The 16927-nt window shown below is 40.8% G+C and overlaps 1 protein-coding gene across 9 annotated transcripts in view; it reads right to left on the bottom strand.

Annotated features, from left to right (window-relative positions):
* The window catches only part of TTC7B (tetratricopeptide repeat domain 7B), a 318583-nt gene that overhangs the window by 266537 nt on the left and 35119 nt on the right, over positions 1-16927 (bottom strand). For 7 of the 9 annotated variants that reach the window (XM_021000269.2, XM_078151432.1, XM_078151433.1 and 4 more), the window contains exon 3: positions 15607-15775. The exons of 1 other annotated variant lie outside the window; for it this stretch is intronic. In XM_021000269.2, coding sequence (XP_020855928.1) covers positions 15607-15775 — 169 coding nt within the window. The remainder of the gene's footprint in view (positions 1-15606; positions 15776-16927) is intronic. One more of the 9 variants, XM_021000274.2, reaches the window with a different exon arrangement.

The following is a 16927-nucleotide window of genomic DNA, read 5'->3' as shown; positions in this document are numbered from 1 at the left end:
AGCTGTAATCGTGATTCTCCTGAGGTGGTAGTCATCACCAGGAGAATACTGAAAAGTAATTATGGCTTGAATAATAACCAGAAACTAAAGTGTCCCCCTTATCTTAAGTTACATAGGGGCAAGGAGAGTATGTCTTTCAACTGGCCTTCTTCACTACAGAGAACAGGAGATGGTGAGGAAGGGAGGGCAAAAGATGGCGAAGAAAGCAAGATGGGTGTGCGACCTTTTCCCCATCATATAAATCACAAGTTAGTTAGACAATCCTCGCATTTTACAAATGGGAAAAATGATGCCTAGAAAGGTGAAATGATAAGGTCACACAGGGAGTTAGTCACTGAACAGGGATCCGAATGCACAAATCCTTATTGGTAAAATTAGAAGCCCAACCATGGAACATCACAGGGTAGTGCTCCCATAATTCTGATTTAGAGAAAGGCTCTTCTCTGCTACAAATAATGATTTATATTTCCTGCTTGAAATATGATTTTTCCAACCTAAGATATTACTGACAGACATCAGACCTGATTCACAACCAAAAGTCAAAACTACGTACCTTGAGAACTCTCAGTTATCACTTTTACATGCAAAGCAGTTCTTTCTCAAAGCATATTCTTTTTTAAGAACCATAACACAATTGATAAAAGGTCAAAGGATATAACAAGGCAGTTTCCAGAAGAAAAGATTCAAGCTCTCAATAACTATATGAAAAACATGTTCTAAATCACTAATAATTAGATAATTAAAAATTAAAACAACTGTGAGGTACTTCACATGTATCAGATTGTCAAAGTGGACAAAAATGGAAAATAATAAATGCTGGTGGGGCTGTAGGAAGACAGGTATATTAATACACAGTTGGTAGCACTGGAAAGCAATTTGGAACTACACCCCAAAAGTTATTAAACTATGCATACCCTTTGACCCAGCCATACTGCTACTAGGTCTACATCCTAAAGAGATCAAAGAAATAAAAAAAGGACTCATATATACAAAACATATATGATATTATATATATATAAAAAACATATATACTTATTTGTGTGTGTGTGTGTGTGTGTATGAAAAAGCTGTTTTCCTGATGGCAAAGAATTGGAAACTGAGCAGGTGCCTCTCAATTGCGGAATGACTGAAAAGGTTATGATATATGAATGTCAGGAAATACTACTGTACTATTAAGAAATGATGAAAGAGATGGTTTAGAAAAATCTGGGAAGGCTTGTCTGAAATGACTGCAAAGTGAAGTAAGCAGAAACAAGAGAAAAATTTACACAATAAAAATACAGTAAAGATAAATGAGAGTTAGGAATTTAAACATGGCTAATGAAGAAATTAGTTTCATATGTCTATATATACTTGTAATGGATTTTATTTTTCTTGCCTTCTCACTGGGGACCGGAAGGGAAGGAGAAAGAGAGAATCTGGAACTGAAAATAAAACTGAATTTAAAAAAAACATAGATTATCATAAAAAAGGACTCAGGAAGCTGGTGGACACGATGATCAACCACAATCAGGAAGGACTGCTGATGAAACAAGCTACCCACCTCCAGAAAAAGAGGTGATGGCCTCAAGAGGGCAGCCTGAAGGGCTGGGGATATGTATGCATATATACATAGCTAATGTAGAAATTTGTTTTGCTTGACTATTCATATTTTTTAGGGTTTTAGTTTTCCTTGTTTTCTCAGTGAATGGGAGGAGGAAATAGGACAGAGAAAAAAAGGAACTGAAAATAAAAACAATTTTTAAAAAACATTCTTTTGCCTTCTCAACGAGTAGGGAAGAGAGAGAGGGAGGGAAAGAATTTAGAACTCAAAATTTTAAAAAATGAATGTGAAAAATTTTTACATGTAATTGGAAAAAATATTTTTTACAAAAGCATATTCTTTTGCCTTTCCTAGAGGAGTCCCTTGTATATGTGACATTAGTGGGGGAAGAGAAAATGAGCTAGCAAAACAGATAGGCACTGCTGGAGTCTGTAGTAATAAGATAAAGCTATTTGGTGATGCTAGTCAATTTGATATTTCTAGGTCATGGATTCAAATCAGTTAGCTTTACATAAGGAAAATCTCTCCACTTCAGCCACTGAGAGTACTCCCTAGCCCCAGCCAATGATTTTATAATTAAGAGGGTGTGACTAATAGCTCATACTGGGTGGAAGAAAAAGAGCTCAACTCACCAGCACTTTTAGTACTAAGTTAGTGATATCACCTTCCTGTATAATGGACACACCTACATAATAACCATTGTTTCTCTCAAGCTGATCTAAAGTTACATTTCTAAGGGATGTCAATAAATGAGAAATTCTATTATTTCTTTAAACATGTGACCTCTCCTCAACGCTACTACAGTAGTCTAGGTATGAGATGATATGGGCATGGAAAGTGCTAGCCTGCACTGGCGGTGTCATCTTTGTTTTTTGTTTTACCATGAATGTTTAGTGTTAGGCTTTATGAGCTAATAAACTTGTGTGTAGTAAGTCAGAGTCCAGCCAGGCCATAAGCTTTACATCTTCAAACAATTACAGTGCTCAAAGATCCCAGAGTATAGATCTGGGGGTTGAAGGTAACAACACTTTGCTTTCTAAACCAAACAATACCCTAGAATCCATAGAAAACAAGCAGAACTGGGATATGTCACCGATACAGTATCAAATTAATGCTACTTAATCTCCATAAAATCATGCACAGTGTTGCAGCTGCATAACAATAACGGTTGACATACATGTAGCATTTTACAATTATTTCTGCTTTTCTAATGAAGGTGACTGAGGGGCAAAAAAAGAGTGCTAAGAATTCAAGTTTGGGAACTGTTTCAATTAATCAACTGACGTTTATTAAGAGCCTACTATGTGCCAGGCATTGTGCTAAATACTGGGGATACAAAAAGAGGCAAAAAAAAATTAGTCCCTGCACTCAAGGAACTTACAATCTAATGGGGGATAACAACACACAAAGATATACAAAGCAAGCTCTACACAGAATAAATAAGAAATAACAGAGGGAAAGCCTTGGAATTTAGAGGAGGTGGGGTAGAAGACAGGATTTTAGTTGGGACTTAAAGGAAGCCAAGATGGCCAACTCCTTGAAAGACAGGGCCTCTCAGCATCTGGTAGAAGCTCTGTTTGTTTCGTGGTGGTGCAGCGGATGGGCTTGGAACCAGGAGGACCTGTGTTCAAATCTGGCCTCGGACATTTACTAGCTACGTGACCCTGGAAAAGCCATTTCACCCTGTTTGTCTCAGTTCCTCATTTGTAAAAATGAGCTGGAGAAGGAAATGACAAGTAACTCCAATATCTTTGCCAAGAAAACTCCAAATGTGGTCATGAAGAGTCGGACAGGACTAAAACAACAGAACAACCACAGGGAAGTTCAGCAGTCAGAACAGAGGAAGGAGAGCATTCCAGGCACGAGGGACAGCTGTGTCAAGAGATGGAGGGTTGTGTCTGTGGAATAAGCAGAATGCCTGTGTCACTGGATTGAAGTTGAGCATAAGAAGTAAGAAGACTGAAAAAGTAGGAGGGGGCTGGGTTATGGCTTATTTATAAATATTAAATTAACTATGAATTAAACATGAGAACTCTGTTCAGTGACCAAAAGGTCAACGTACTGGAGAGACTGAATCATAGCGATATTGATTTTTTTTCACTATAAACAAAGCCAAAAGAAACAATGACACTAAAGCTAAATAGAATACTAGCTCATGGGTTCTCCATGGAGGCAGATAAAGAGGTTCATTCAACAAGTGGGTTTCACTGAGAAACCAAAGGCAATGAGAATACCATTATATGAGACACTTAATCATCTTGGGACCCTTGCAAAGCATTATGGTATCACAGAGAGAGGGATGGACTTGAGTCAGGAAGACAAGGATTCAAAATCTGCCTCAGATACTTTACTAGCTGTGTGATCCTGAGGCAAGTCACTTAATTTCTTCACAGGGCTGTTTTAGGATCAGGTAACAAATATTATCTTTCTTGTGAACCTTCATTCCTTTCCTATTGCCTTCAAACTTGCTTAAGTCTCCCCAAACCCTTAAAAAGCTTCACAAGATTCTACATCCCCTCAAGCTATTATTGTTCTGTCTCAACCAAACTCTTTGAAAACGCTACCTAAGCTCACTGACTCCACTTTCCCTCTACTCTTTCATTCACTCCTCAACTCTGGGCAATTCAGCTTCTGATCTCATCACTCAATTGAAACCGCACTCTCCAAAGCAGCCTGTTATCCCTTAATTGAAATATTCTGTGGTCTTTTCACAGTCCTAATCCTTCTCAGTCCATCTGCTATACTGCTCACCACCACTGTCTCCGGGAAACTTTCTCCTCTCTGAGTCTTCATCAAAATATTCACTCAGTGTACTTCCAGTCTACCTAGCTGTTTGCAATAGCTTCCTAGTGGGGTTCCCTAATTCATGTGTTTTACCACTTTAATCTAGTCTAAAGTTACCAAAGTAAATGTTCCTTAAGCACACATCTGACCATGTGACACTTTTATTCAAGTCAGAGGACCTGTGTTCAGATCTGGCCTCAGATACTTGCTGTGTGACCCTGAGCAAGTCTTAAGTACTTAACCCTGTCTGCCGGTTCCTCATCTGTAAAAAATGAGCTAGAGAAGGCAGTGGCAAACACTCCAGTATCTTTGCCAAGAAAACCCCAAATGGAGTCATGAAGAATCAGACATGACTGAAACAACTGAAGAAATTATTTCAAAGGAAGGCTCCAAATGACTGAAAAAGATAACAGATGGCATATGACCTAAAAAAGGGAATTTAGAGGACACTGATATCTACTGACTCATAGGTTTCTTTTTCTATCTCCATAAAATCTTTATGAAAATAATCATAAATATCAAAGGTAGCCATAATGAAAATATGAGAAGGAACAAGCATGTATTTGCAAATGATTCTCTACCGTAGATAACATCTTCACCATTAACCAACTGACTGATGCATAGAAAACACAAAATTTTATTGTATTGTTTTCTATTAAAAAAATTGACTCAAGCGAAATGCAATCTTAACATTTTTTTCTCCAACAAGATGTATCTAATACATACATTAAAAGCATATAAGATTTCTTGATGGATATAACCAGCAAGATAATTTTGTTCAATGAAACAAGGTATAAAATAGATGCATGCTTTGCCTGTGTTAAGGAAAGGATCATGAGTGGAATCCAAATGAAAGAGATTTCTCCAGTGACAGTGAAGTCCCTCACATATATTCCTGTATGCAGATAATACTGTGCTGAATAGGAGACCACTCCACCAATCCACACAGTAAAAAACAAATAATGGAAGAACACCAGTCGCCCAAACTAGGACACATAGCTGGAGGAGCAATCCATTAAGTCGTTCCTCGGTACATGTCTCTTGATCAGGGATCACATGTGGACAATAAGCTGGGTTCATAATTTAATACAAATAGGGCAAATAAGTTACATCTGGCAAACTGTGCGGCCCTTTCAATGATGTCAAGTTGTTACCTGACAACAAACATCCATGTTTTTCACACGATCATTATTTCAGTGGTATGACATGGCTAAATAATGGGTCACCACCACAATTTCTGAAAATTCAAAGCTGCACGTGACCCAATGGGCTATGTAGAGGCCCATGAGGAGCACACAAGCTGCAGCATATTACTAACTTGGAAGCAAAAAGTGGCATAAAAAGAAATGTGTGAGTGGAGGAGGTAGGTTAATCATGCAGGAAGAGAGAAAGGTAACAGATGGCCGGCGTGCTACACTGGTGCCCCTGGAACCTGAACAGCACTAGAAGAATGCTTCCAACACAGTGGGAAGATCCTCTGCGAAGGATTTATGGGAGAATGTGAATAAGAATTACAAAGCAAAAAAGGAATATATGGATTTTAATCTGTACTACTGGAAAGACACACTGATGAGATCAAAGATTTAACTGGAGCATTAAAGTATATTTCTTCCCAATGCCCCTAATAAGGTAGGCATTCCAAGCATTATTACCTCCATAAGAAAATAGAGGCTGAAAGGCATTAAGAAACATGCCCCACTCTGCTAGGAAGTAGCAGAGCCAACTTTATTACATCTGCTCCCCTCAAGCTGTGTTCTTTTCAGGATATCTTGTAACATGCACAGCAAAATACCTCAATGACAATTTCTGTCAAGAGCTGATTCTAGGAAAACTGTATATAAGTACCCAGCTTCTTCTTTCTGACCCTGCTCCCTCTCATTAAAGACCTATCCCCCTCTCCCACAAACCCCCTAGGCCCTCAAGCTTTTTTTCACTTGCTCCTATCGACCAGAAGAAATTTGTTATCATAATTCTCAACCACTGATAGACTGAGATTACACTTTGACTTAAATTCATGCTAAAATGTGACCTCAGCTAGGAATCTACTCTTTAGGCCTCTTAACGCATGCCACTTCACTCGCTTTGAAATAAAATCTGATTTAGTCTTTTTAGAGGGCAAGTGGGGAGGGAAGTAACCACAGAATTTTAAAGCCACATGAAAAGTTAACGTATCAGAGGATCAGTTAAAATTGCAATTAAAAAAAATCTTGTTCCTAGAGAAAAGAATATCAATTACCAAGCTCTACTCCCGTTGAGAAGTGGAGTACTGTGGTGCAAAATGTTGCATATACAGTCAGATGTGGGTTGGTTTTGTTTTTTTTTTTTAATTAAGCCACCACTGTCAAAAATAGAAAAAATAAAAATAAATATTAAGACATCATTTAGTCTCATCACCTCCCTTTGAAAATGAGTAAGTAAGGACCAGAGAGGATGCAAACTTGTCCACGGTCACATAAGAAGGCAGGAACAGAAAATAAACACGCAAACAGTGTTCCAGCTACCTCACAGATACCTTTTCAAAACCAACATTACCAGTGTATTAGATTTCTAGCTCAGTGACTGAATCACAGTATATAACACTGACGTCTGTGGGTGTGTGAAGACACTGAATTCTCAAGCTGGAGGGAGTGGGAATGACTACAGATTGTCTGACCGCAGCTCTGCTATTTCCAGACAGGTGGTGTTAGGTGTTCACAGCCACCTAAGCATTTCTTCCAAAAGCTCCTTCTTTTCAGAGATGTCCTTTACTTTTCCATTTGCCCAATATGCAGTTTATTTCAGAGCAGACACTACTTTTCCCCGACTCCTGGGTCAGGATGCCTGGTGCTTCCAAACTGCCTGTCCGGTCGTATGTATTGATATGTGGACTTGCCTCCTCCATTCCAGCAGAAGCTCCTTGCAAGTAGGGATTGTTTGTATTTGCATAGTCAGCGTCTCGCACATAGTAGGCGCTTACTAGACGCTAGCTGATTGACTGATATATATAGCTCATATCCCCACAACCAACCTACCACCCAATCCCGTGACTTCTACATTCACAACATTTCTCCTATACACTCCCTTCTTTCTCTTTACACAGCTCACAACACAGGGTGGGCCTCCATCACCTCTCACTGGACTGGGGTAATAGCCTCCTAATTGGTCTCCTTGCCTCCAGTCTCTCCCCTCTTCAGGCCATCCTCCACTCAGGAGCCAAATTAATCTTCCTAAAGTACAGGTCTAACTAGGCCACACACACGCGCGCGCACACGCGCGCGCGCACACGCACACGCACGCACACACACACACATACACACACACACACACACACACACACACACACACACACACCCCCACCTAGTAAATTTTGGTGGCTCCCTATCACCTCCAGGATCAAATATGTAATATACACTAATATAATATAATGTAATATAATATAATACAATATAATATGACACAATATAAATATAAACAGCCAAATATAAAATCCTGTTTGGTATATAAAGTCCTTCATAGCCTGGCTCCTTCTTATCCTTTACCACCCTCCATACACTCTGCCTAGCCACAGTGATCTACTTGCATTTCCTCAAAGACAACCCTCCCTCTTGTGTCCATGCACCGACCATCCCCCACACCAGAAAGGCTCTTCCTGGCGCGTGCACGCACACACACATACACACACACACACACACACACACACACACACACACACACACACACCTTGGCCTCTTAGCTTCTGTGTCTCCCTTCCAGATTTGGCTTAAAGCCTACCTAATGCAGAAGGCCTTTCCTAGTGTCCGTCCCCCCCCCCCCGCCTTCTCCATTCTGATTCTCTTCCATCTAGTCTGTGTATGTATGTATACGTATATCTGTACATATACACATATTATATATACTTGATCCTTTACATATTGCCTCTTCCACTAGCACATGAGCTCCTTGAAGGCACAGAAGTTTTTGTCTTTCTTTGTACCCTCAGTGCTCAGCACAATACCTGTCACGTAGTAAACAAACACACATATAATAAATGTTTGAACCAGTGGCCAAAGCTTTTCAATTCTACCTTCCTAAATATTTCTCACATCTACCTCCCTAGTTCAAACCCTCATCACCTCTCTCCTGGACAATCCATTAGCCTCCTAACTATCCTCCCTGTCTCCAAGATCTCCCCTCTCCAATTCATCATCCACAAAGCTGCCAAACTCAGCTGTTCCAGAAGCGCACCTCACTCCTTTGCTCAAGAAGAATCAGTAACATTCCCCTTGGGAATAAAATACCAACACTTTGTTTCACATTTAAAGCTATTTACCATGTGGCTCCATCCTTTCATCTACATTCCCTCATTCACTCTTAGCCACAGCCAAACTGGCCCATTTGCTGTTTCCCTCCCACCTGCCACCTTTGCATAAGCTGCCCTTCACACCTACAGTGCTCCTCCTCCTCACCCTTCCCTCTTGGAACCCCTCATTCCCCTTAAGCTTCCATTCCAATACCACATCCATCAAGAGGACTGTCCTGATTCCTCAAATTGTTAGTACTCCCTACGCATCCCCTCAAAAAAAATCACAGTGTATTTATTCTGTATATCTTCTGTATTTATCTGTGCTGCATCTGCCTCTTAGAACGTCACTTCTGTACTTGTATCCCCTGTGCCTACCACAAAGTAGGTGCCTGTATAAGCTATTATGTGGGAAAGGGACTAAATGTGCTGTCTCTCACCAGGGGGCAGAACCAGGAGACTGCGTGAAAGCCACAAAAGGCAAATTGGGGCTGGATGACAGAAAAACCTTCCTACCTATCAGAACTGTCCAGGAGTCAAGGAACGCCCCAAGTGGCGGCTTCCCTCCTTAGACATCATCAATCAGAGAGACGCTGGGGAACCACTGGAGGACTATATTATAACAGGGAATTCTTTAATCTATAAGTTGACTAGATGGCCCCCTGAGACCCCTTCCAACTCCCAATTTTGCATAATAACTGGTGGTTGAATGGTTTTTTAAATGGCAGTCTGAAGAAAATATTTCTGCTTTTTCATCAAACCAAAGGAAATGACTCCAATGATATGAACAAGCCAGATTTAGACAACAGACATTTCATGGGGTCTTGAAAATCATAGCAAGCAAGTGGCCACCAACTACACTGGCATACAAAGTGGTATCATAGCAAAATGGGGCAGGAAACCTTGAGCTGCAGTCTCTGCTCTCCTATTGTGTGGCACCAGGCAAGTTATTTGTCTCTAGCAACTCAGTTTTATTGCTCAGTAAAAAGATAGGGTTAAACTAAATGATATCTAAGGTTGTATATGATGGAAGTTTTTCTCTTCACTTGTAAATAAATCCCTTCCTATTTTTTTTTTTGGAGCAATCAAGGTTAAGTGATTTGCCCAGGATCACACAGCTGGTAAGTGTCTGAGGCTGGATTTAAACTCAGGAAGAGATGGGTCTTCCTGACTCCAAGTTTCATCCACTACACCACTCAGCTCCCCTTAAATCCCTTCCTTAAACTTCAGTACAAGAGGTCAGGTCGAGAAAGGGAAAGAACAGACGCTGCACAGAGATACTAAACAGCCAGGGTATAGGAATGGATGAAAAGCGCTATGGAGACTTTGAAGCACTAGGGATGACCAAATCTACAAGCCAAAAAGACACACTAGCTAGAATTCCCTGAGCTTGATCCAAATGAATGTTTTAAATCTTGAAACTTAAAATTCACTAAATAGGCTTCTTCTCATCCATCCAGCACCAATTTTGCTCTTTAAATCTCTGAATGACGAAAATGACAAGAAAGTGTTGCATTTTTCACTGTGTTTGCAGGAGCAAATGAGACTTTGACTCATTTCAATTGACTCATTTGTCACTTTGACAAAATTTCAGGCACCATGTAAAAGTTCTGCATGTTTATTTGTCAATGTTATTGTTGTTGTTCAGTCATTCAGCTGTGCCCAACTCTTCATGACCCTGTGGACCACACTGTTCATAGCGTTTTCTTGACAAAGATACTCTAGTGGTTGCCCTTTCATTCTCCAGTAGGTTAAGATAAACAGAGGTTAAGTGATTTGCCCAGGATCACAGAGCTGGTAAGTGTCTGAGGCTAGATTTGAATTGAAGTCTTCCTAATTCCAGGCCTGGTGCTCTATCCAATGAGCCATTTAGCTTCTTATGGGCAAATGAGACCCCAGATCATTTTGAAAAAGCTTCAGGCACCAAATAAAAGTTCTAAATGTTCATTTACCCAAACTTAAAAATTAAACTCATTCTTATTCCTAATATGGAATTACCCCCCCCCTTAAAAACTGTCAATAGACAATATAGAGTAAGTGAAATTACAAATAATACTCTTGTGCCAATAAGGCCCCCAAAATATCACAACAGAAATAAACCCAACTGCCTGGATTTCTTCTTTTGAATCTTCGGTCCATCTACTGATATGGCTCAACCCTCTCCCTTTTATCTGACCAGTCTGGGATTTGAAACCCCATCATTTTAACCTTTTCCTTCCTGGACATTATGAAACAGTTTAGAAATCTTCCTCTCTTCTTCTCACTCCTATCCCTCCCCCAACTAAAATCTCAAGGAATCCAAGCTGTCACGTTGCCTTATTTCAGTGTATATTACTCCCAGCACTTGGCTAAGTACAGTCTCAGAGAGCAAAATAATGTGGGTGGCTTGTGAGTTCCTCCAAGCTAAAAAACATTCCCTAAGCTGTCAGTAGCACGAGCAACAAATCTATTCTCTCTCCAAAGGCTAGGTCTAAGGCTGCAATAGCCCTTGAGTAGCACCTACACACACAAAGACTGAAAATTCAAATCCATCAATGTATCTATAATACAGTGTGGTCAATAGTGTATGTTTTAAAGTTTAGGGACTTTCTCAAAAGAATCAACTCAATTAAATGTACCTGGGCCAAGGACGGACTTGACTAATCATGGTGAATGAATCTTTACTTGGAATGATGGACTGATGGATGGCACATTTGTTCTTTCTTCTCCAACCTATCTTATGGCAATAGCTGGTTTCCATATTCTCTAACAGATACACATCTCATTTTGCAATTACTCTTCTTTCTATATGTAGACATAAATATAATGAAGGATATCCAAGTGAGGTTGTCCAGCAGGCAGGTGGGACTTGGCAATCAGGAGAGACAGTAGAGTTGGATATGGAAATGTGTGAATAATCTTAATAAAGAGGATAACTGAACCCACAAGAACTGATGAGATCACCACGATCACAAAAGTATAGAGAGAAAAGTGAGTCCACATCAGAGCCTTGATGATTATAAGGTAGGATGTAGATAATTATCTAGCAAAGGAAACTGAAAATGTATGGTAGAGAAGGTAGAGCTAAAAGACAATCCCCTAAGCTACATATACATATACACACACACACACACACACACACACACACACACATACACACACACATAAATACAATTCTAATATAGAATGCAACTCAGGACTGTTACCCCTTTGACATTACTCATTATCACTATACCAAATGCTCTGGATCAGCTGATGCTGCCCTATCAGATTTTTCTTCCTCTAAAGAGCCTAGAGGAAGGGTGTGAGATCCCCCGGTTGAAGCAAAGTTGGACAAGACTGTTACACAACTCAGAGTCCAGGATTCTAGGGCCCAAAGTATAGCTATCGTGGCTGACCGGGCTCAAATATTTTGCATACACTCAGATATTTCCTCTACTATCTTCATTAAATGACTCAACGTTTGTGTTGAGTGTGACAAATAGTTCCATGCCCAAACTATTCATGAACCCGGTCACCTTTCCTGATGAGAAGTTCAAAGCCCAACTCTAGAGAAAAGCAACCGATAAATCAAGCAAACTATGATATGTTTAGCTTTGGCTAAACACTTGTTGGGCATATATATAGCCTTGAAAACCAAATAGCTACAGGAAGTGTCTGAAGGTAGGACAGGGATCCTATTTTACCTAAACTTCCTGTCTCCCCTAGTGCCTAAAACAGTATTCTACACACAAGAGACGCTTAACAAATGTTGAATTAAACACTAACTTCACTGCCTATGTGCTGGACTTCAAATTGAAGGAACAGCCTCAAAACTAAGATAAGGAAGCCAACTACACTCAAAAACACTATACTTAGAGCCATCAGAGAAACTGCACCCAGAGGCAAAACTAAACACTAGGATTGTCATTCTACTGTAAACATCTCTCAGTGGTTCCTCAAATCCATGTTCTCACAAGTACAATTCCTGATACTGAGCTTTTTTAAATGAAATTCATGTCAATAAGTACATGAAACCCACTCTTGTCTACACAGATAAGCCCAGCCTGATACTATATCATTAATTTAAATATATCAAAGGCTGCCTTGTCCTAACTTACCATGAGCTTCAGTTTCCTCAACTATAAAATGGGTGGATGATGATAACATTTGCAGTGAAAAAACATCTCATAAGCAAATTCTAGTCAAGGCTCACACCTGGGGTAGTGCAACAACCTCCTCATTGATCTCCCAACCTTAAGTTCCTCCCCTCTGCAAACTAACCTTCAAACAGCTACAGAAATGATTGCCCTAAAGTAAGAGTCTGACTACTTCACTGTTCCACTGAATAAACTCCACTGACTCACTACTGCCTCTAGGATCAAATACAAACTCCTGGGCTTGGTTTTTAAAGCCCTTACAGCCTGATTCCAATCTTATCATTATCTTTATTATGCATTATTCCCCTTCACATGCTCAGCGATCCAATCAAACTGGCCCTGCAGCGCCTGACACAAAGCACTGTATCTCTTGCACTGGTTACCCCCATGCCTAGAGGGCAGCCTTTTCCTAACTTCTGCTTCTTAGAACCTCTGTTTCCTTCAAAGCTCAGCCTAAGACCCACTTTCCCAATCACACCCAGCTGCTGGGGCCTTCCCATAAAAACTTTACCTTGTATTTATTTTGTATATAATACACTGACATGTTGTCTCACCTTACAGAATGTAAGAGGGTAAGGACTGATCCATTTGATGTTTGTATCCCCAGTATAGTGCCTGCCACAAGGAAGGCCCTTTAAAAAAAGTTACATCTGGTATTAGAAACACAAATAAGAGTTGACAAACCAAATTACAGTGCCGATGAAGATTATTAAGACCTAGCCCCCAACCACTTAGGCTGGTCAGAGATGACTAAGGCCTCAGGCTTCAACAGTTGCTTCCTAAAGCTACTGATAGAATTTCATATTTATACATGTACATATCTATGCATATATATTGGAGGGAGCTATACATCCCCCACCTCCCACTTAGCACTGAAAAGCTATCCATAAAAGAATGAGCAATAGTAATACAACAAAGCTATCATCCCCACATCACTGAAAAGCCTTAGAATTTTCACAAAGTATTGAAAGGCTATTTATTCACATGGGCATTCTAAAAGGGGTTCTCCCATCTATGCTGGCGTCTCCAACAGCTCTCAACTGAGAACCCCACACAGTTATCCCCAGCTCCAGTCTGCTTTTCCACCAGAGGCAGAGCCAGCTGTGGATCAGAAGTTTCAAGGCCAGCTTCCCTAGAACACTGTGGAGCTAAATTCTTAAAGTCTTGTTGGAAGCTAAATCAATCCTTCCAAATGGTACACTGTACCTACCTTTTGACAGACATAGCCCTTGCCATGCTTGTGGCATAAACCCTATTAGGACGATGCCAGTAAATCAGCAGAACAAACTTCTACTGCCAGGCCTCAGGCCAATGGCAGGGGCACAGAGCAGATGGAATGGATGGGTGGGACTGCCATTAGCCAAAATGAACATCTGAATGTTACAAGCATAGCATCAAGAGAATGGACATGAACATTATGTAAGAAGAAGTGTCAAGATGTAGAAGAAAAACCACTGGACCAAAAGCCAGAAAACCTTGGAAACAAATCCTCACTTTCTTACTCCCTGTGTGACCTGGAACAAGTCACTTCACCACTCTAGTTCCCAAATTCCTCAGTCTCTATGGATGATATTTTGAAGGTCTCTTGGAGTTCAAAATCCTATAAGCTCATAAAACCTGTTGAGTTTATCTAACATACTAACAAACTTTCAAGGCCAGTTAATAGAAATACAGTTATTTTCATTTTAAAAATTAGGAAATCAATGCTCAGAGAGGTCAAAGTGACTTAAACAGCAGCATAATAAAGACTGGGAAGAGCTAATGCCATTCCATGTTCCCAATATATAGAAATATACAGAAAATGAGGTTTTTAACCCGTAGATGAATTCTGTGAAGGGCTGTCAGATGGAAGTAGTATTAGACTTGTTCTATTTGGTCCCAGAGGGTAGAACTAAAACCAACAAACAGAATTTTAAGAAAGGCAAATTAAGATTCAATTTGAAGGACAAAAATCTAACAACTGTAACTCTACAAAGGAACAGGCTGCCTTTGAAAGCTCATCCTTCTTCGTGGTCTTCAAACAAAGGCCAGGTAATTTTTTGTTGGTGATGTGGCAGAACTTCTGTGGAAGTCCAAGCTGGGCCACAGGCACGTGGTCTGGTCTCTGAAGCACTGCCCGGCCCTAAGGTTCTGTTATGCTCTGGGCTGGCCAAGGTCACATAGCTAGTAAGTGGTAGGCAGGCCTCGGACCCAAGAACTCAAGACTCTAAGGCCAGGGCTTATTCCACTACACCACACAGCTTCTCTCATCTCATACCTCGGCTTATTAGTCATTCCTCCCCCATTACACAGGAGGTGATGAGAGGGAGAGGCACCAGTGCTTAGATTCACCCTATGTCGGTTGCTACACTTGACTCTCACAGCTCTATCTCCCCTAGGTGGTTTTGTGGACCCACAGAGAAACTGAATGGACACCTCCTGTCAGTCATCCTTCAACACGACCTAAGTCACCCTACTCCTTCCCCCTGGAATATCTTTCATCCTCCTCTTCCTTGGCAAAAATCCTACCTACCCTATATAACCCAGCTCAAGCCCCTACTTATCCATGAAGCCTTCCCTCAGGCCCTCAGTCCAAAAGTGAGCTTCCTCTGGATTCTTCCAGCACTTAATACCTATACCAACTACTTTGCAATGGGGATTGTCGTTCTTTCCAGCTCTAGAACTTTGACTCTATGAAGATGAGTTCATTTTAGAACACTGAGCTGAATGAACAACCACCTAATGGAACAAATTTTCCCATAGCACTGGAAGCATTGGGAAGAGACTTTGTGTCAGGGCCAGTATGAATCACCAGAGAAGACCAAAAGTGCCCAAGAAAAGGTGTGAAATGCTTTTCCAGCATTCCAAATATCACTCCTGAAAGAGAAATTTAAAAAGAGGAGAAATCAAAGGGTCTCTCTCACCTTTGGTAGAAAATGCTTCAGCAATCAGTCGCAACCTGTAAGGTGGAACTCCCGTCAGCGTCAAGTCATCCAGGCCCACCCTATCATAAATGTTGAGCGCTTCTTTGTAATCCCCTTCCACGTAGTTCAACTTGGCCATGATCAAATTGGATTCTTGTAAAAATTCTGACTAGAAGGAAAAGGAGAGAAAATCCATTTTCCTGCAAGATTACACGTACAGCTTCCTTCTGGCCCAACCATCCAAGGCAGGCAGTGGCTGATATGCACCGGAGTTCACCCATGGGCACCAGACACAGTCTGGGTTGGAGGCAGAATGGATACTTCATTAATGAAAAGAACAACGGACACTCTCACATAGTAATCTCTCCATCAACTGATCCATTTAGTCTCCCTTTTACCTGAAGATGCTCACCAAGAAGAGGCAGCTACCAGTGCCAGAGGACTTAGAAGGAGAAGGGACTCAAGGCCACATGTCCCAAAATCACCTTCCTCATTTTACAGACCAAGACGGTCAATAGGGAGGAAGAGGAGGAGCCAAGATTCAACTCTAAGTCCTCTGCCCCTAAAGCCAGCACTCTTTCCACTGAAGGCCTTTGTAACTCAGAGAGATGAGATGAAATGGGAGCCAATGTTTACACTTGGTAGGTTATTCTCAGTAAGCTTTCGGTCCTGTCAGTCCAAGTTCTCAAAACTTAGGACCTGGGCTGAAGCTGAAAACAGCCTTACTTCCTGCCTCTGACCCTTCCTAACCAGGTCACCACAGGCCTCTTCATCTCTGTGGGCTTCAGTTCCTTCATCTATAAAATGGGAATAATAATACTGGTAAATAACTACCTGAAACAACTGAGAATAAATTATGTATGTAAAGCATTTTACAAACCTTGAAAGTCCTATATGTACCAACTATTGTAATTAAGTACTGTCCCCTCAACACCTTGAAAATATATGCCTCCTCCACCATCCTCCAGTCCATAATCCCTCTCCCTCCCTTCTCTCTTCCCCCCAACCCCCATCCCCATGACTCCACATCCCAATCATTAGCGAAGGAAGAAAAATAAGCAATCCAGCTACTTCATAGCAGGGAACAAATTCCACTCCTATGTCTAGCCCTTCTTGGAACTAAAACTAAGTTTTCTTTATCCATCTTACATAACTCTACATAGGCACAAAACCTGCCATATCAACAAAAGTGAGCAACAAATTATTAACGGCTACTGAGATAAGACAGGAAAGCTGCTGCTGAAATGTTCTCCAGTATTTTCTAAAGAAAAGTTACCTTAGTTTGCGGTTTCTCCAACAAGTTTAAGAGGGAACGTTCTCA

Source organism: Phascolarctos cinereus, unplaced genomic scaffold (assembly GCF_003287225.1).
Source record: "Phascolarctos cinereus isolate Bilbo 61053 unplaced genomic scaffold, phaCin_HiC Scaffold_3;HRSCAF=262, whole genome shotgun sequence".
Taxonomy (NCBI): domain Eukaryota; kingdom Metazoa; phylum Chordata; class Mammalia; order Diprotodontia; family Phascolarctidae; genus Phascolarctos; species Phascolarctos cinereus.
Note: the sequence above shows the minus strand (reverse complement) of the source record. Positions and strands in the feature narration are given on the sequence as shown.